This window comes from Typopeltis vanoorti, chromosome 10, assembly GCF_054136105.1.
Source record: "Typopeltis vanoorti isolate ZY-2024b chromosome 10, IOZ_Tvanoo_1.0, whole genome shotgun sequence".
NCBI classification, from domain to species: domain Eukaryota; kingdom Metazoa; phylum Arthropoda; class Arachnida; order Uropygi; family Thelyphonidae; genus Typopeltis; species Typopeltis vanoorti.
The window spans coordinates 132,421,869-132,444,146 of record NC_143558.1 but is presented as its reverse complement, the minus strand read 5'-3'; the positions used below and the strand labels follow the sequence as shown (position 1 = coordinate 132,444,146).

General features: G+C 35.8%; 1 protein-coding gene across 1 annotated transcript in view; it reads left to right on the top strand.

Moving 5' to 3' along the window:
- Positions 1-22,278, top strand: part of sac (sterile affecting ciliogenesis) — a 515,109-nt gene that overhangs the window by 254,249 nt on the left and 238,582 nt on the right. Inside the window, exon 11 of the mRNA XM_090399395.1 lies at positions 19,771-19,964. Within this exon, the coding sequence (XP_090255521.1) occupies positions 19,771-19,964 (194 nt within the window). The remainder of the gene's footprint in view (positions 1-19,770; positions 19,965-22,278) is intronic.

Genomic DNA, 22,278 nt, shown 5'->3' with positions numbered 1-22,278 from the left:
TGCCCCTTACCTCACCAATAATTCTCTCACATTGCTCTACCCCCCCCCTCCTTCCTTTCAATCATACTTCCTTCCTTTAACAGCAGATGAATGTGTATTGCCACACGCCGGGATGCCTCTGAATAAGAAGACAGCAGCAACATCCTACAAAGGTATGTCCGAATTTTCCCTCTTATATTCTTCATATATCTATCGATGTAAAACTTCAATAATGCCTTAAAACTGAGTAAAAAGCCAATGACATTATAAAAATGGGCACTCCTAAACAAAAATAGGTTAAATAGCCATAAGATTAATATTTACTTAGAGGAGTAACTTGGGAATTTTCCCAGTAATAATACCTATAAATTTGTACTTTTGCTAAATTTTGTATGGTAAATTATTATAAGTTTCTGAATTTTTTAAGATTGCAAACTTGACTTATCTAATTTAGTCCTTGGTTCATTTATTTATATTATGTATACACTAGTCCTTACACTTCATTTTTCTACTTTCTTTCTTGCTTTGTGACCTTGCACTATTATTGTGGGAAGTTGCTAAACATGAAATTCTCCTTCAGGAAAGGGCATTATATGTGAAACTACGAAGCTGACAATTGTGAAAAACTTAAGAGGTAGTTTGGAGCAGTGTTATGGCATAAGAAGAAGAAGGTACAAAGGAAGAATGTTAGTAGTGAATGGGAAATTGTCAGGGATTGTTTGAGCAAAGTAGCATCAGACTGCATTTCCAGGGTTTGGTGGATAAACTAAGAGGAAGTGAAATGGATGAGTAGTTATATAAAATAAGAGCTGCAAAATAGAAAGCATTGTAAAAGAAATATAAAGAAAAAAAGTGATTAGCACACTCATGAGCAATACAAAGTCCAGGCAAGTGGGATTACCAGTATGTTAAGGAGGGGTAAAACATCTCATGAGGTAAAATAATCTAAGCAAGCTAAAAAAAAAAAAAAAAAAAACTCTAGTTTTTTTTTTTTTTTCTATGCAGGGAGAAAGAGAAAGAATGATTATGGAAGAATAACATTAATCAGTGCTGATGGTAGGAAAGTGACAGAAACAGAAGAAACAGTTGAATTATAAGCAATTATTTTGCAAGAATGTATCATCTATTTGGTGATATTGCATTTGTTGATATGACAGAGACTGATATGAAAATTGAGATGGATGAACTGGAAGTGCTCAACATATTGACAAATTATTATTATTTATTATTATTATTATTCAGGCCTCCAAGGAGTCAAAAGACTCATCGAGGGAGGTCCTTCCTAAGACATAAAGTCTGTCAAGACTCATCGAGGGGAGGTCCCCCCCTGAGAAACACAAAGTTTATCATACCACTCTTTAAAGTCACTGACCGTTCTCACTCCCACCACTCCATCAGGCAATGCATTCCACGGCTCAACCACCCTCCACACAAAGAAACCACTCCTTACCCTCTTGCTCACAGTTTCCTTTCGTAACTTCCAGGAATGGCCTCTTGTCATCACTCCTTCCCGCTGATCAACCAAGCGAAAGAACTCCCCAGTGTCAACCCTGTAACCACCTCTCAACAGTTTAAAAGTCTCAATCATATCACCTCTCCTTCTTCTATCCGCCAAACTCTGCAGTCCACATTCTCTCAGCCGATCCTCATAACTATCATTGTACAGTCCTGAAACCATCTTTGTCATCCGTCTTTGTATCCTTTCCACAGTTAATTTATCCCCTTCAAATCCTGGGGACCAAATCTGAGAACAATAGTCCAAGTGTGGTCTGATCAGAGACTTATACAACGGAATGATAACCCTCTTATCTCTGCAGGTCAGTGTCCTTCTCATAATAGCAGCAATCCTCTGTGTTACCTTCACCACCTTTGCAATATGTCCCCTAAACTTCAGGTTTCTATCAATCATCAACCCCAGATCTCTTGTCTCCCCTACTTCCTCCAGTATAACTCCTCCCATAGAGTATGCAGCATCCAATCGATGTTTCCCAAACCTCAAGACCTTACATTTTGCTGCATTAAACTGACACCCCCATTCATTTGCCCATCTATCTAGCTTATTTAAATCCTCTTGCAGGGCTACCACATCTGCGCTATTACTAATAATCCTTCCCAGCTTCGCATCATCCGCAAACAACTGAATATCCCCCTGCAATCCACTGGCTATGTCATTGATATAAAGGTTAAACAATATAGGTCCTAGTACTGAGCCCTGTGGGACCCCACTTGTAACCCTCTGCCTCCTGGAAACTGCTCCACCATACACAACTCTCTGATACCTATCAGACAGCCAATCCTGAATCCAGTTGACCAATCTGACATCCAGACCCATGTGCTGCAACTTAAATATCAGCTTATCATGTGGCACCCTGTCAAATGCCTTCGCCAAGTCTAAGAAAATTGCAGTATATGCCTTTCCCTCATCTAATGCTCTTGTAACTTTATTATAAAAAGGCTAGCATATTGCTAAAACAAGAGCGTCCTTTCACAAATCCATGTTGATTCTCACAGATAACATTACCCTCATCTGCCCAATGCTGTACACGGTCCCTCACTACTTTCTCCAAGATCTTAACAACTACTGATGACACACAGACTGGCCTATAATTAGACACTTCCAGTCTGTTACCACCCTTATGCAATGGCACTATCTTACCTTCCTTCCATTCCCTGGGCACCTTTGCCAAAGCCAGACTTTCATTGTAAAGCCACGTTAAAGGTATTGTCAATTCGCTAGCACATTCTCTCAAAACTCGTGGCGAAATACCATCCAGTCCCACAGCTTTACTGACATCCAGAGTACTCAGTATCTGAAACACACTCTCCTCCTGTACCTCCAGACCTCGTACCAGTCCTATCCCTCTAGCATTAAAACTGACTCCTCTAGGATGAAATACTCCAATAAAGTGTTCATTGAACAATTCCACTATGTCCTCTGCATCAGTCACTCTATTCCCATTTTTATCCCACAATATCATTCTTCCACAGTCATTTCTCCTCCTACTGGCCACATAGCTAAAAAATTCCCTAGGATTTTCTTTGGATCTTAGGGCCAATCTCCTCTCATATTCCAGTTTCGCTTTCCTTACCACACGAGTCACTCTTCTGGCCTGTGTCTTATATTCTTCACCCATCCTCTCTTCACCTGTCTCCTTATATCTCTTCCATAGCCTCTTTTTCGCATGCAGTTCCTGTTTAATGTTGTTTGTCATCCACTTTACTCCAAATTGCGCCCTCTTCTTCACTCGTGGTATACAACTTACCATTGCTGATAACAAATATTCTTTCACAATTTCCCACGCACTGGTGATATCCCGGCCGTCCAATTCCTCCCTCCATGAAACTTCCCGAAGTTGACGTCTAAGACTATTATAATCACCTACCTTATAATTCCACATAAGTTCCCATCTCTTTGATACTCCTGCATGTCTATTCATTTTCCATGTCAACACCATATGGTCACTCTCTCCAACTGGTGGGAGAGACGTCAACTCAGTTATTATCAACTCTTCTGATGCTATAACCAAATCCAAAATTTTTGAACCTCTTGTTCCCTCTGTTACATGTTGCCTAAGACATTTGTCCCTCAAGAATTCTAGAAATTCCATTCCCCTATTGTTACATGCATATTCCTCTCTCCAATTTATACTACTGAAGTTAAAATCTCCCATAACAATCATTCTTCTTGCACTTGCCAAACTTAGCTGTCTAAACATCTCCTGGTCCCCATCCTCTGTGCTCCTGGGTCTGTAGCAACACCCCACTAAATATCCTGTCTTGCCTACCTCTAGCTCACACCATACGCTCTCAAAATCATTTGTCTCACTTCCTTCCAAATTCTCCACTCTTAGAGGACATAGGTCATCACTTATCATAAGCAGCACCCCACCACCACGCTTTCCCCTCCTATCCTGACGAAAAATGCTATACCCAGCGACTTCTATTCCTGTTTTTATATCCTCTTCTGTCAACCACGTCTCAGTGATCGCAATAATTTTTGGCCAGGCTGATGCTATCTGCGCCACCAATTCCTCTCCCTTATTCCGGATACTCCTGGCATTAGTATACAGCATATAAATGCCATTGTTTCTATACCCAGCCTTATCCCTTCTAGACTCCACTGGGCTCAGTGTTACCTGACATTGTCTCCCTTCTCCCAAGTATCCATTCCCACAAGAGGCCACCTCTGCTATCATCCTCCCTGGGACACACTGACTCGTTCAGAACAGCAATCTCTCCAGATGCCTACGCCCTTCCTCATTCAAATGTAAACGGTCTCTCGCATACAACTCCTCTCTTTCCTCAAACGCACTCCAAGCATCCACATATACCAGTCCTCTCTTGTCACACATTCTCGCTATTATGCCATTCAATATCACCGCTCTTCTGCTCAGCTCATCATTATCATACCTAGGCAACACGCACACTATTTTTCCTCTCTCTGTCTTCTTCCGTACAAGCAAAAATCTCATATCTCTCGCTGCCCGACTTACATTACCACTCAAGTCATTCGTTCCTACCATCACAATCATCTCATCCACCCTTTCACCTCTCTTAATTGCCATAGCCACCCTTTCTATTGTTCCTCCTGGCAAACACTCCTCACGCATCCTATCTTGAACACCACGGATCATTGAGTCGCCATACATTACACCTCTTACCATTCCCTCGCTCCTATTGTTTCCATTCTCTCCTCTTCTTTCATTCCCATACCTCTCTCTTCTACTGTTTCCATTCTCTCCTCTTCTAGCACTCCCATACATCTCTCTCATTCCCTCTCTCCTACTGTTTCCATTTTCTCCACTTCTAACACTTCCATATCCCTCTCTCATTCTGTCTCTCCTACTACTGTTTCCATCCGCTCGTCTTCTAGCATTCCCATACCTCTCTCTCATTCCATCTCTCCTACCGTTTCCATTCTCTCCTCTTCTAGCTCTTCCATATCTCTCTCTCATTCCGTCTCTCCTACTGTTTCCATCCTCTCGTCTGCTAGCATTCCCATACCTCTCTCTCATTCCCTCTCTTCTACTGTTTCCATTCTCTCCTCTTCTAGCACCCCCATACCTCTCACTCATATTCCTTAAATTCTCTCTCTCTCCTACTCTGATTTGCCTTGCATTTATCTCTTCCATTCTCCTAATCTTATCTTTCATACTTCTGCTCTCATTCACTAGACATTCCACCTCCTCTTTCAACTCATCTATCTCCCTCTGCAGGTCAGTCACTGTTAATCTAAATTCACTCTCCCATACAAAACCATCTCCTAAACTTCCACAGTCACTCACACCTTCCACACTATCAACTATTATTTTCTCATTCGTTCCTATCATACTACTTGTCTTCCTATTCTCCGTTCCTGGAGCAACAAAGTCGGATATCAATATATCTAATGTATTTATTTCCTCCAACTACCTGCATTTGGCGCACATACGCTCTCCACTCTCTTTAACAAGCCACATATGTAATTCCCGAGAAGCATACATGCCGCAAGTACCGCATGCCACAAAGTCCTTTATGATATTGCTAATAATTGAGTTTTTAAATATCAAATATCAAATATTCAAATATCATATATATTTATAACAAATATAAAATATTTTTAAATATTTTAAATATCAATGTGAACACAGCAGTGGGATTAGATGGCACATTGGCCTGTATGTTACAGGAATGTGCAAGAGAAATGACACTGCCTCTGACCATACACTATGACAGTGCTGGATTTTGCAAAGCATTTGACAGAATACTACATAGTTCCTGATGCAAACTTCATATCCATTCTCATTTGCTCCAGTATAAGTTGAAGCAAAGGGGAACTGGTATGAAGCAGGCAAAATAGATAGGTGAGTGGCTGACAGATGGACAAACATCTAAGAGTAGTGTATGGAGTTGCAGAGTCTAGGAAAATGAGAATAACTAGTGGAATGCTTTAATGGTTTGAACTAGGACCACTACTGCTTAATTACTGCTATGTAAAAGGTTTTTTCACCCAGTTATAATGTAAATTAAAAATGCCAAGAAATTCTTTAACCATGTGTAAATAAATTTTCACGACTAGGTTACTTGTATGTAATGACTTTACATTAATTACCTTGGTATCCCATAATACAAAAGCACATCCTTTTGTATGTGTATAAATCTATGCATTATGGGAAAAGCCACTACCCAGACCAGTTTCGACTTTTATTGAGGTCTCTGAATGATCTACAAGATCATTCTAAATGTCATTTTACTTTAGGGTCACTATTTTGAGTGACCCTAAAGGATCACTGCTAACTCTAGTATCTTCATGTGAAGATGAAGGTTGTATATGACTTAAAATTTTTCAGGAAATGACAACATATACTAAAATATTAATTAAAAACCTTTATTAAGTCCCTTCCTATATTTCAGCAATGTTATGTTGCCATCTTCTGGGAACATAAAACTATGATATGTTCATGCAGACACTAACAACGAGCAAATGAGGCTGAAGAAGAAGACAACTGAAGTTGGTCCTAGAGTCCTAAAGGTGCCCCTAGCATGCTAAATTGGGTTTCTTGGCTGTCGGGCTGATGTTCTTAAGATGGGGCAGTCTCATACACCCAAATTTGTTGAGGTTTGGGAAGTTTTTTAGGGTTGTGGCTGATTCCAAGAATAATCTTTCATATTTATATTTGCTATGGTGTAGTAAAGTGGCTTTTTTCCAGCATATTCTATGGTGGGTATCTAGTGCATAGTCGGCAAGTCCTGAGTGGCTGTATTGGTGAAACCAGATGCAGTCTTTGTGTTTATATATCCTGATATTAGCTGTCCTGCCTGTTTGGCCATAGTAGGACCGTTTACAGCTGCAAGGGACCTGGTATATTCCAGGTGGGTCTGGGGGAAGTGACTAGTCTTTGGTGGAGCGGATAAGTGATGCCAATTTCTTAGATGGTTTGTAACAGGCCATCAGGTCATATTTCTTTAGAATTTTGGTTAACTTTTCAGAGGTACCCCCAAATGTAAGGAATGGTGATAGATTTAATGTAATCTTTGTTATGAGGGGAGAGGGGGGGGGGTTAACTGGTTTTAATATTTTCTGGATTTTTTGCAGATTGTAGCCATTGGCTAAGAATGTGGTTAAGTTCAGTAGTTAGGGCATTGTTATCTGAACAGATTAATTTAGCCCTGTTATATAGGGTTTTTATAATCCCATATTGTTGTGATTGGGGGGGGGGGGTAATTGCCGGTGAATGTGTCTACCTGTATAGGTTGGTTTTCTGTGAACAGAGAAAGCCAAGGATTCATGAGGCTGGTATGTAATCTCTAGGAAAGGGAGACTTGTTGTTGTTTTCCTTTTCCAAGATGAACTGGATTCTGGAGTGTTAATTGTTTAAGTGTGTTAAGAAGTTGTGGAGTATATCTAAGCCATGTGTCCAAATAACGAACACATCATCCACGTAGCATAGCCAAACAGTGGGTTTTTGTGGGGCTGAGTTTAACTTTTTTCTTCCAAGGTCTCCATAAAGAAGTTGGCTAGGGGATGGAGAGAGTGGAGAACCCATGGCTGTCCCCTCTATCTGTTTGTAGAATTTTCCTTGCCTAACGAAAAGCCTGAGTTCATGTTGAACTGAAATAGGGCTGGAATATCGGGAGGAAATTTGGCTTGGATGAGATCTAAAGTATCTTTGAGTGGGACATTTGTGAATAACGAGGAAACATCAAAACTGACCATTATGTCAGTGTGTTAGAATGATAGGTTTTTTGTACTGGCTTTAAAGTTGACTGAATTTTTTTCTGTGTGATGGTGTGTTGCCAGTATAATGTATGAGCACTTTGGCTAAATGTTTGGCTAATTTAGACAAATCGGCCCTTCAGAACGCATGCAATTTACAGACAAAAAATACTAGTTGTGGTGGGTGGTTGATGGAGATGATTCGTAGTAGAGGTTCGGTGTAGTGGTTGAGACAGTTGTAGGTATCCTCCCGCGATGAGTCTTCGGACTCCTTGGTGGTATCAGGAATAATAATAATAATAATAATAATTTGTATGTGGGGGAATCAATGCCATCCACAATGGGATGGCATTGATTCGTAATGGTACATTCTGCTTATGGATTTTTGGTATTCCATATTTTCAGGGGAGGGGTCTAGAATTGAAAGGTTTTAGTCTACTGGTCACTTCCACAGGCTAAGAAGTAACCTTCTTAAGGAGCCTTTGGAGTGTTCTGATTTGGGAGCTGGTGGGATCATATTGAATAGGGAGGTAGGTAGGCTGATCTAACAGTAACAGGAAAGCTTACCTGTGTAGTCAGTTTGGTTGAGAACCACATTTCCCTTATCTGCTTTGGTGATTATTATTTTGCTGTCGTTCTTTATTTTTTGTAGAGCTTTTAATTCTTCTTTAGATAGGTTGTTTTTTGGTGGTTTAGCTTTGATACGAACACCGGCTATATCCAGTCAGATATTGCTGGCAATATGGTTGGGAAGTTTGCAGATACCATGTTCTACATGTATCATTATTTGTTCAGAAGGGGTTTTTTTTGGCTAAGGCAAAGTTGTGACCATGTGCGAGTGCACTGAGTGCTTCAGGGTAAGGGAAGACAGGTTTATTACCGTGTTGAGCGGTAGTTGAAGTTCGGAGGCAGAGTTCATTTTTAGACTTTCAAATTTTTCAATGTGCCGACATCGTATTTTATTAAATTCTTTCTCTGCTGAAGCACTTGAGACATCTGTGAGGATTGTCCAAAGGTCATTGTTCAGCGTAGCTGCAAGCTCTTCCTCTGATGCACAAATAGCCCCGCTGGTGTCGGCCAAGAGAACATGGGTGGCAGCAATCTGTTCACGTAGTAGAGTAAAACTAGTATGATGACTATAAATGTGGAGAGCCTTCCTTTGTGACATGAAATGGTGATTTAATTTCATGTCATCATGTCATCTTTTCAGGATCACATTATTATCCCAGCAGTGTTTTAAGAAGAACAAACAATTTAGTTGTCTTGAAATCTTCACCTTTAATTATTTGCTGTATTGGCTGGCCTTGTGTGTGATCATTAGTCATCTGTAACCAACATATAATTTTATCTACAAGAAGGTTGTATATGGGGGTTACAGTGGCCCTTCCAGTAATGCATAGCATTATACACATTCAAAAGGATGTGTGTTGTGCATTATGGCAGTGGTTCTTAACTTTAGGTTGCTGCCCCCTGAGTATCCTAAAATATTTTCCCAGGCCCCTACTTTGTAGTAACATAATAATAAAACTTTCTTTAAAAAATAATGGTTTTACTTTCTGATTATAATGACAAAAAAAAAAAAAATCAGAAAACAGAAATCAACTTTACTTAAATATTATGTAAAAGCTTTACTATATTTATATTTAGGAAATCAAATAATGTCTTTGTTTGCTCATTTTATAAAGGGGTAAATTTTAAGAAATAAAAATTCAGTATTACAGCACTGAAAGTTGCGAAAACTACTGCCCTCAAGTAGTACTTAACAACATTCATTTCTATGCATTCTTACTCATATTGTTTAAAACTTCAGAGAATCACTTCTATCACATGTCCAGTAGGCATGACTTCTAGTGTTGCCAGCAGTGAAAAGTCGACTGGTAGTGCCACCACAAAAGAAACTACATCATTAAACTGCATAATTCATTTTACTAATACAAAATGATACAAGTTTGAAACAAAGTAATATAATTACCAAAGCATCATTATTTTAAGAAGATTTCAAAATTTTAAAAACAAGAAACGTTCTGTAAATTTTCTGTGGACCCCTAGGGGGCTGCAGCCCATCGGTTAAGAATCACTGCATTAATGGATACTAAGACAATTAACCTCCCAACCGGCCGGTGTGGATGATATAGTCAGCTCTCCCTAGCTTTTTTCATGGATCAAAACTTCGTCGGCATTCTACCTTTTATCATGCCATTACCTTTCTCCGCCGTTAATCTTGTTATGGCTATTCTATAGCATTAGTGGATTAACTTTTGCTGAGTGACCTTTGTGTCCCCTCCCCCTGTCTTTACGTCTATTGTGTTGCTTAGAATTTCATTTACTGTCCTAAGTTATTTGACCTTTCTTGCCTCTAAAATGATTTATTGTGTCTCTTCCCAAAAATTAAAACCAATTTCACATATGCGAAAAAAAAATCAATCCAGAAACGCCCACTGATCAGCTTTTGTAATGAATCTATTTAGTGATAGTGAATTTGGTGTATTTTATTCTACAAATCAGTGCACCGGAAGAGATGCACTGATTGTTCTTTCACTTTACGTATAATAATTGAATAATTTTTATCGAATTTTAAAATTGTCAAATGTTTGCTTTGAAAATATTATGTCAAATATTTATATTTTTAAATAATATTTATTGAAATGAATATGTCCATTTTCTTTCGTTTCTAGCGAAATAGCATTATATGGATCATCACATTTCAGATTTAGAAACGATTTTTTGTTATTCATAAAGACAAAACAAAAAAAATGTCAAAATGCTAAATTGCCTTACTCGGTTTCCGATTGTCTTTTTGGTATCAAAAATTTATATCCAATGATATTTTTAGCAGTGATTCTTCCCCTTCGTCATTTATTTATTTATTTGTATTATTCATATTACGATAATATCTAGTGCATAACCTCGTAGATATGTTGAAAATACAATGTGAAAAATATCATATAGGGAATGATTCAACATTTTTGCTCATTTTGAAGATTTTCTAATGCTTCCCCCCCCCCCCCTCCTTATTCTCTCCTGGAACTGAATTGCATAACTACTCTAAATTTCTATACAGGTTTGAAAGCTTTTCTAGACAGCATTCAAAATCAGTTACTTCATTTTACCATTTTGACAAAAGATATACGGCAATCAGATTGTATCGTGAAGCTTCTAAATCTGTTCTATTTATTTGCAATCTAAAACCAGCTGTTCTATTGCCCGCTGAAATTATGTGAAATTTTAGAAATAATATGCTATATTTTCACCATGCAAAATTGTTTATATGCATACCACACAAAAGAAAGTTCAGTAGAATTATTTGTGTTTGTTTTTCTTTTAAAAAAATCTAAATATTACTTCTGCTGCTGGAAACTATTTCTGAAATAATCTACGTCTTATAAATACTTGGTAATTCTACAAATCAGTGCACTGGAAGAGTTGCACTGATTGATCTTTCACTTTACGTATAATAATTGAATATTTTTTTTTCGAATTTCAGAATTTTCAAATGTTTGATTTGAAAATATTATGTCAAATATTTATATTTTTAAACAATATTTCTTGAAATAAATATGTCCTTTTTCTTTCGTTTCTAGCGAAATAGCATTAGATGGATCATCACATTTCAGTTTTAGAAACGATTTTTTGTTATTCATAAAGACAAAAGAAAAAAAAATGTTAAAATGCTACATTGCATTACTCGGTTTCCGATTGTGTGTCTTTTTGGTATCACAAATTTATATCCAATGATATTTTAGCAGTGATTCTTCGCCTTCGTCATTTATTTATTTATTTATTTGTATTATGCATATTACGATAATATCTAGTGCACATCTTCGTAGATATGTTGAAAATATAATGGGAAAAATATCATATACGGAGTGATTCAAAATTCTTTTTCATTTTGAAGATTTTCTAATGCTTTCCACCCCCCCCCCACCTCATCCTCTCTTAGAACTCACAGGTTTGAAAACTTTTCTAGACAGCATTCAAAATCAATTACTTCATTTTACCATTTTGACAAAAGATATACGGCAAAATTGTATTGTGAAACTTCTAATTCTGTTCTATTTATTTGCAATCTAAAACCAGCTGTTCTACTGCCCGCTGAAATTATGTGAAATTTTAGAAATAATATGCTATATTTTCACCATGCAAAATTGTTTATATGCATACCACACAAAAGAAAGTTCAGTAGTATTATTTTTGTTTGTTTTTCTTTAAAAAAATCTAAATATTACTTCTGCTGCTGGAAGCTATTTCTGAAATAATCTACGTCTTCCAAATACTTGGTAATCTCCTCTTATCTGGAGGAAAAGTTGAAGGCTTATTACTCTCAGTGCTATTGAGAAGAAAGGGGAGAACAATAAAGTGCCCCAGGCTGTAGTGCAGAATATGTCAAGAATGTCTTGTTTCCTTTTCGATTGTTGATTACCTATATTCTAACAGAAATACTGATATTTCGTTTACATGCTTATACATTATTTATGCCAAAATAATTGCTTAATTTATAATGATCAGTTTCACTTTTATTATCAAAAATTAGAAATTAAATCATACAATTATCTTGAAAAAGAGGATTTGAATTATTTTCAAAGAAAAGGTGCATATGCGTTTCATAATCTTCTTTTTTTTGGGGGGGGGGGGGATATAGACCTAAGCAATCTGCGGATATTTCAGATAATTTATTTCATAAATCGTTCGCAAGACAGCTGTTACAAACGTAAATTACTTGGGGAACATACCCATTCATTTTAGTGTAAAATAGTAGCAAAGGTTCAGTTACTTTAGATATGTAATCTAGAAGAAAATGTTCTACTGCCTGCTGAAATTATGTGAAATTTTAGAAATAATATGCTATATTATGTCTGCTGAGATTAGAATCATACGTGAATAATTTTTCTGACATGATTTCTCTATTCGTTATAATGTAACCAATTTCCAGATTTTTTCCCTCCTGCAGACTTCATGTTATATGCAGGGATTTCTTCTTTGAACTATAAGAAAAAAAAATCAGATAACAGGAGAGAAATATGTAGTATTTTCTTTTCCACTGGCTGAATTTACAATGTTCATTCTTTGTGTTTTGAAGAGAAACTGCAAATGACTTTTTTCTTACTATTTTTGCCATTATAACATCTCATATAATTATAAGAGTGACATTTTACCGTTTTTCTCCCACACGAGAAACAGAAATAAGGTGGTAATAATATTGTTGATTCTGCCAAACTTCATTGTAGCAGAAATGTTTATTACAAAACTTTGTAATATATATCTCCGAAACAAGAAATTTGGAACCCATATCACATCAATGTTGAGTGTTGGCAAGGTGAAAATGTTCCCGTTATTATTTATATATTTCATTTATTAACTAGGGGAGCTATGCCCAACCCCCCGTGTTCCGGTATGGTAGACCAGTTCTCCTTCAATTGTGATAATTCGAAAGGGGGTTCAGCCCCTGAATTCTGATGACTCGAATTTTGAAGACTCGACACTCAGGGTAGCCCTGAGTTTCAAAAGGTTTCGATAAACATGACATAAAAAAGCTTATCATTTTATATATATATATAGGGTAGATTTTATTTCATTATTTTTTATTGTTTTGATGAAATACTTTACCTGGAATACTCCTTCCAGTTTCTCTGTGTCATAAAAAGAACTTAAAATTTAGCCTTCAAGATGAAAAAGAAACAGTGCATTCGGGTATCCCTCTATCAATATTTGTAGTCCTGAAAAGGACTGTTTTGATGGCCTTGAAAACAAAACATTTTTTATTTCATACTGTTCAGAATTTAAAATTCTTGAACAGCGTGGAACACCTTGAAGCAAGGGTAAACACACAAAGCAGTTTTACACTCAGGGCACCAGATTTTTGTTTCCTTTCTGATATTTTTTTTATTACATACATAATATTTGGGTGGAGGTTTTTTTTTTATTAGCCGTTGGTGATAGATTTTCGGGATAATGGTTGGAGTTAGTAGCGTTCAACCTCAGATGTCTGACAGGATTTCCTTTTTTTCTGCTTGCTGAAGAAGGTGCATGTGCATGCAGCAATGCTTTCGCAATTTCTATTCTGTATTCCAGATATGTTATGGTAGACAAACATTTTTTCTTGTATAGGAGGAAACTGTTCCAAATAACAAAATCCAAACACTTCAAAATTCAAATAACATGTCCAAACACTTTTTTGTAATATTTTTTATGCTGTTTCCTCATTACAGAGTAGAATGATAGCTGCTGATCGCACCTGTCGACTCAACCCATAGTGTTGTTGTATGCACACACAGCAATGGGTTTTTCTTTCTTCAAACCATGCTTCTCCACGGATTCCGCTGATGGATTGTGCAGGGAAGATAGCAGAAAAACATCTTTTTTGTCTTTCCAACGTAGTGCAAAGACTTTCCCTCGCTGATAAGTTCGGATTTCCCTCTTCGATAGCTTTCCTGAAGCCAGATCTGGAGGCATATCTCGCCTTTTTGCATTTACAGTACCATAACTATCTGTAAGATGCTGTCAAAGCAAATCAGCGAGTTCAGGACACATATATAGTAATTATCCATTATAATACAGTAACCTTTCCCCAGTAAAGGGTTTAGTAACTGCATTACTGTACGCATCGACAAGGGGAGATCCGAATATTTATCGTGCTCGATTACAGTTTGCTTTCCTGTATAAGGTTTGAAATCCCAAAGATATCCACTTTCCGATTCGCAAAGCATAAAAAATTTTACTCCATACTTCGCTTTCTTTTTGGGAATATACTGCTTACATTTCACTCCACCTTTGAATGGCATAAGGCTTTCATCGATACTCAAGTCTCTCTCAGGAATGTAGAGTGATCTACATTTTTGACGGATTTTCATCAGAAAATCATAAATTTTGTTGAAGACTGGGCAAGGATGTGTTGCCTGATCGTATTCTTCATTATTCTGAAAATGCAAATACTTCATGATGAGACTGAATTGTTTTTCAGTCATAACATCACGAAACATTGGCGTGTTCAGAATCCAGTCTGTAGACCAATACATTTCGAGAGCGGGCTTTCGAAATGTATTTCGAAACTTCGGGTTTTTCACTTTCTTTATTCTGATATTGCATTTGAAGGATGACAGTGATTTTAAATATTAATTTCACCTGTATCCGAATATCACATAATTTCCTGATTTATAATAATCAGGTAATATGTATATTGTCTGATTTATAATTTGCTAATTTATAATAATCACCACATAGTTTCAGTATCAAAAAATTAAAGTTATGTGGAACAATTACTAGAGAAAAATAATGAATTAAATAAAAACTGTACCTATGTTTCATAACAGTTTTCGGGTGTGTGATAGTAATGCAATGGGGGGGGGGGGTTAAACTATCAGAGGCGAAATAAAGTTCAGTTCTATTGTAAAAGTATGGAAATGAAATTTCACATTTGATATACATATTTTGAATGATAAAAATAAGCAAATGTATCGCTTACTTTAAAAATTGGAGAATAAAATATCTGAATTATGCAGAAAATATAAATTTAAATCATAACTGTTAATTTCATTTTGTAATGACCAATTATACAAGGAAACCAAGAAAGTGAAAGTACAGATTACTATACAACGTGAAGAAAAAATTTAGTAATATGATTAAAGAATTTCATGTTATTCTCTATAAAGCAAAGTTGCTCAAGCGTGTCCTAAAGGAAATCTGTTAAGTACTATTCGATTTCGATGGTTTTGTACAAAAATAAAATTAATATCACCTGGAACGTCGGCAGCCGGTTTTCTTTTCTTTTTTTAAAAGAATATTCCAAATAATTATCGTGAATTAATTTCTTCGAGAACAAAGAAAAATCTTTTGTCTAGTAGCGAATAGAAAACAATTAGCGCAAAAAAATAAAAAATTAAATTAGTTAAGTGAAGAAATTATGCAAGACCTTTATTTTGTCCAGAAATTAAAATTGTATTGTACAATAAAAAGAGAAAACAAATATAAATAATTTCTCTATTTTTAGTTTATCATATATAACTAAAATCCAGTTCACCAGCATGGAACAAGAAAGTCCGTTTCTTGTTATAGGCAACTGAGAGGCAGCTATGAACGGGAGATAATCCGATTAACCTTTCTCTTCAGCGTGAGGGTTTATCACACCTTCTAATGGACATGACAGTCAAATTGCACTTCTTATCCAGGTTCTTTAAACAGGTGGGCTGAATCTCATCCAGATTTAGTTGGACGTCTATAGACGTCCTAGCCGGTAGGAAGGTTAATGTGAAGTCATTAAACTCTCTATACAACACTTCATGTGCAAACTTTATTTGATTACACCTGGATAAAGGAGCAAACAAGAATATTATTTGTTACCATTTTTAATATAATTACTGCTATATTAATGATGCAGGAAATCATTTGAGCAGGTGGTTTCAGCTGTTTGCTGATGTTGCAATATTGGGGAGGGAAATTGTTGATAAAGGTGATGTAGACATCCTGCAGAATAATTTAAATAAATTGGCTGTGTGGGCAAAGGATCTTGGTTATGAGCTTATTCTGTTCAAGTGTAAAGGTATTGACTTTGTCATGAAAAGATTACATACTATGTATTACGCTGGTAGTAATGGATTGCAGGAAGTTGATGTGGCTAGGTGTTTGATGGTGATTGTAGACAGAGATTTGCAGTTCAGAGGACATATTTCATAAATTTATTCAATTTAGTCAGGGAATCTTGCAGACTTGTAGCGGATTTATTTAGAGGTATAACATCGTCCGCATAAAGCAAAGAGCTGACATTAACATCTCCAATTTTTATATCAGGTTTAATACCACTTTCCTTCATAATGTGATCCATATAAATAGTAAATAACACAGAGGATAATGTATATTCTTGTCTCACACCAGATTTAACATTAAACCATCTTCCTGTACTTCCTTCAATTCTAACTGCTGACTTACAACTCAAATAAAGACTAAGTATTGCTTGATATAATGCCCCATTCACACCATATAACTGCAGCATATTGAATAGCTTCTCTCTTGGCACCTTGTCGTATGCCTTTTCCAAATCGACAAAACTTAAACACAGATCTTTGTTATATTCCCATGATTTTTAAACTATTTTTCGTAAAGTGAAAATCTGATCCTGACAGCCTCTATTTAGCCTGAATCCAGCTTGTTCTTCATCAAGCTTCTCCTCCACAATCCTTCTCAACCGTTTCTCAAGTATACCAGCATAAATCTTACCAGGAACACTCAGTAGAGAAATACCTCTGTAATTCTCATATTCCATTTTATTCCCTTTTTATATATGGGTACTATGACAGCTCTACTCCACTCATTTGGAATTTGTCCCTCTATTTGGGCCTTCTGAACTATGCAGTGCAGCCACTGTAAGACTCTTATACCTCCATACATGAACATTTTTGGTCAAATATCATCTAATCCGGCTGCCTTTCCACATTTCAGGCTTTTGATGGCTTTTTCTACTTAATGTATGGATATGTATTCCTGACTGCATGCCTGTTGAGTGTTTTTGCCACTATGCTATCACTGCTTGTTTCATTTAGTAATTACCCCATAATTCAAGGATATCTTTTTCTTCAGTTTTCATATCAGCTTTATCATCTCTAATTCCTTTTACAACATTCTTTTCTCCATTTCTGAGCTAGTTCAACAACCTCCAGAATATCTTGCCACTTTTTCCATGTTCTATTTTTCTATTTTATTTTCTATGTTCTTACCAAAGTCTTCCCATGACTTTTGTTTAGCTAGTTTTACACAGTGTTTAGCTTTCTTACATTTGGTCTGTATTCTCTAAGAGCACTAGCTCACTTATTTTCCAGGAACTTTTGATATGCTTCATTCTTTTGCTTCACTGCCTATTTAATTTCCTGTGTGCATCATGGAGTTCTGATTTTTCTATCCTTGCAGACAACCTCACCAAATGCCTCTTTGGCTGAATCAATCAGGGTTTTCTTCAAGGCTTGCCACTGAATCTCCAAGGTTTGGTTCCTGTTCTCAAACTCTTTCATTTTTTCTTGAATAATATTTAATTTTAGTCTACAATTCACATCTGAGAGCTGCTCAACTTTTATTCGCTTTAAAACTTTCTTACATGTTATTCTTTTCAATATGAAATTCTATTTTATCCTGCTCAAGACTAAATAGGGATCACTTCCAATTTCAAATCCTCTGTACACTCTGGTGTTCTGCACCAGGGAGAAAACATCACTATCAACAATAACGTAGTCAATGAGACTTTTCTTATTCCTTGCCTCTTCTCTCCATGTGAATTTTTGCACATTTTTATGTTGGAACATGGTGTTAGTAATAACCAGTCCATGTCCTGAGAAGAAATCCAACAGATATTTGCCATTATTATTAGCTTTGCTCTTTTCTCCAAATTTTCCCAAAATATTTTTGTATGTCTGACAATCATTTCCTGCTCTGCTGTTTAGAACCCCAGCAAGGACCAACTTTTCCTTTTTCATAGTGTCAGTTGCTTTCTCTAAAGCCTCAAAAAATTCCTCCACTTCCAGCGTAGTAGAATCTTCTGTGGGACCATAGGCACAAATAAGTCTCATTGTCCAGTTCCCCATTCTCATATTTGCCCACATCACTCTACTTGAGACTGCCTGCCATTCAAGAAGATTAGCCTTGTATTTAGTGTTGAATACTATGGCTACTACTTGTTTTTCTTGATTGTCATTGCCTGAGTATAACATTTAGTATTTATTCATAAAGATAAAAACTGGTGAGATCTTTCTCACCAGTTTTTATCTTTTTTGTTTCAGCACCCCTATTATGTCGATCTAGTACTTATCTAACTCCTCAGCTAGCTCCATTTCTTTGCCATTCAGGCTTCTTATGTTGATAGTACCGATCTTTAACACTGGTAATGTTGAGTTGGGGTGTGTTTTCAGATTTGTTCCAGTAGCTGACTTTTCACTGTTTGCCCTGTTTTCCTGGTGAAAACAACGGGGCTTTGTTTAACCGGACAGTGCCCCAGCTGGCATGAAATTCTGCCAAGTTGTACCATCATTTTGTATTTTGTTTTAAGCCAATAAAGATACAATTTGGTCTGCTAAATCCCAAATTGCCAGCCCATCCTCGTTCGTTCAGTATCCAGGTAGATACCTAACAGGGTGCACTACGAGAAGGTGAGGATTGGACATTAGGTCAAAAGCCATGGTCAGGTCTCCACATTCCTGTAAATGCTATGTGGAGGTCTCCTCTCTGTTATACAGCTTTGACCCTTAAGCACCCCTGTAGAAATATTCATAATTTTAAATTATAATTATTTTTACAAATTGCTATGGCAATAATGACAGAACGTTGCTTTTTCATAGTCTTCCAGATAGAAAGAAAAATAAAGTTGTGAACATTAAAGGTGATAAAAGAACAGAACAAGATGTAGATGGTTGGTTTACATTATGACTTTTAGAGAAAACTGGCAACTAAATTTGCAAATGTTTTTGTGATTTTTTAAAAGGAAAAATTGTGGTGTTCTCGTTAAGGATTTCAGATCGAGAAGTTTTATTTCTAGGGAGTTGGAAATAAAACTTTGTCAATAAATTTGTTGGCAGTCACCCATGATCATGTAATAACTTGACAATGAATGAGATCATGTTTAAAATGAGGAAAAAAAGTGTAAATTATGCAAAAAAAAAAAAAAAAAATTTTTTTTAATGTAGAACAAGGCTGACTGTTTACTTGCCACTGGTCTCTGATAACTTGCATATGGCAAGTGGATTTCTGGGGCACTGTATATGTGAGAATTATACACTGCTCTCTCAATTATCTGACATACAATTATCCAACAATTCAATAATTAATCAACCCTAATCAATTCGATTATTTGACCTGCATGTTAATTTTCATTACCGTGATCAGATAATTAAGGGATTATTGTATTTGCATACTGTACTTGCCTATAAAAATTAATAAATATATTTCTTTTAGTTTTTTGTTTCAGCATTTTAAATAGAATCATAATTTACTTTTGATCTTTAGTATGGACCTGAATTTCCTATTTTGCTGTTGACAAAAAAATAATAGTATAAATAAATAATTATCTAAAAGAACAAAGGAAATTAAATTTATGAATAAATACTTTTCTTTTTTTTTTCTAGTTTGTAATGGAATATATATTATTTGGAGATGCACTAGTTGTTGAAACTGTTGGTGAGCATGAACCACATATAGAGAACTGGCGAACATCTTTGACAGAAGCATTAGAAAGAGCAGTGTTAGTTCTTAAGGCATATGTTAAAATCTTTGAACCAGCTCTTGCATATGGCAATATTGATCCTTTTCAATATGTCAAGTAAGAATACTGTTTATTTTTTTTAAAATAATGAATAATCCATGCAGTTGAGTAATAAGTTTGTATCCACTCTTCATGGAATTACCAAAATTTTATAATGGGTGGTTTATTTAACAAATCTACTGTGCCTTTCCATGCTTTAAACTGTATTATTATTATGTTATTATTACATGGCACCTCCAAGTAGTTCATCGAGGGAGGGTGTCCTCCACAACTCTCTGTCTTTACCACTCAATCCACCAACCACAGGGAACTGCATCATTTGCACCACTGCCGTCCACCACCACCACCACTAGTATTTTCACAGACAATCACAAACATCCATGCCCACGGCGAGATTCGTACTGTTAAATTGTGAATGAAGCTATGTTATGTAATTTATTATTTTTCATTCACATTTAACATTGCTTATTAAATATTAATCATGGTTTATATAAAATTGTTTATTTTCCCTTAATTAAGAATTACTAATTAAATATTTATTCAAAACTTGACCTATTATTAGTTTATAAAATAATAATATGTTTAGAATTTTGTGTAACTAAATATATGTGGTGTAACGTAAAGTGTTAATTTATATTTAACTGTATACGTAATCAAAAAGTTAAAGAAGTAGCTTAAATATTCTGTTGTTTTATTTTGTAAAATATTTAATGTTATGTAATCACTCATGAATAATAATAGCCCATACATTACAGTAGCGAAATGTTTACGTGCAGTCTGTTGTCATGGAGACGCACGCGTAAACAACCACGAGTGGAGTAGAGCGTGGCGTTCGAACGTAAGGTGGGAGTGAAGGTCAGATAGATAGATAGATATATAGAGAAGAGTGAAGGTCATAGATAAGACGGATATAGAGAAGAATTATTATTAAGAAGGAGGAGAGAGTTTTGCGGAACCCAGATTATATAATCCTCAGGGCAGAGATTTATGAGTATAGTGTTCGGAAGTGAACCTATAAGTAGTGAAACATAAAGTTTAATGTTATAAGCGAAAACTGCTGTTGTTATGAAGAAAGGTTGATACGTAATCAGATAAAAGGAAACTGGACAGTCAATGCGAAAATTCTGATTAGTTCTAGTTAATCTGGATTACGATTAAATTCTATGTTGCCCTAGGAAAAGGTTATATTGATTACTTGGAGAAAAGTGAACAGGAAAAGATATTAGTACCTAATTACTGTTGTTTGGAATAGTGAAGTGCGACTTACAGTAATACAGTTTAAACTATGGAGAATATTTGTTATGTGTGTTCCGCTAATGTTAATTAAGTTAATTCATAAGTGCTCTCTCAATAATTTGATGTATTGAAGAATTTGTCTGGTAAGAGTAGTTGTATAAGTTTCTCTATTCTAGCATTAACTGTAATATACCTCCGATGCTCAAGGTCCGGGAATATATTTACTTGGAATATAGCTTACATAGTTTATTGCCTGCTGTGAATATAAACATTGAGCTGAAAGATTTGTGAAGACTGAATAAAATGTGAAATTGTTATATTAACTTGAGATAAGAAGATTTGTGTTTTTGAGACTGTGAATAGTATATGAAAGTTAGAACATTGAATTAGCATCAGTGACCTAAGAAGATGTGTTAAGTTAATTGTATAGTTCCATTTCAAAATAGTGTTCTTGTATTTTGTTAACCATATCATATATTAAATGTTTTATTTTGTTGATCTAAATATTGTGTTTGCCTGAATTCCTTATTATTGCACTGTTCATAAACATTCGAATCTTGCGGGAACCCCAAGTAAAAATGATAATAAATGATTCGGCCTAATGAGATGACTGTTAACTTAATTTAGAACTGATCCTACTATTTATATAGACTAATCTAAGAATAGGGTGGCGCAGTATAAATATAAATTTCCCTACTTTTGGATCGGTGATCATTTCGTAATTAGTTGTATTATTCATAAAAGTGACTTGAAACTAGATAGATTTAGAACACGACAGAAGGAGCCGTCACGACAGTACCGACAGCCTTTTGGCCGGAGAGCAGATATGCTAACCACTTGGCCAACCAGGCTGGCTGAAAAAAAAAATTACTCTAGTCGGCGACTAGAATTGAACTTGGGTCATTCTTCAAGAAGTCAAATACTGAAGAGTTCAAGCACGATATCTGCTGAGCTACACAGACATCAATTTATTTTGCAGTTGCTGTCTTCTCCAGCAGTGTTTTTCACTACCTCACTGTTTTCTCTCTTTCTCTCTCTCTCTCTCTCTATATATATATATATTTTTTTTTTTTTTTTAATAATAAATTTTAAATGACTTTAAACTGAGATAAAAATTAAAAATTAAAACTTCCAT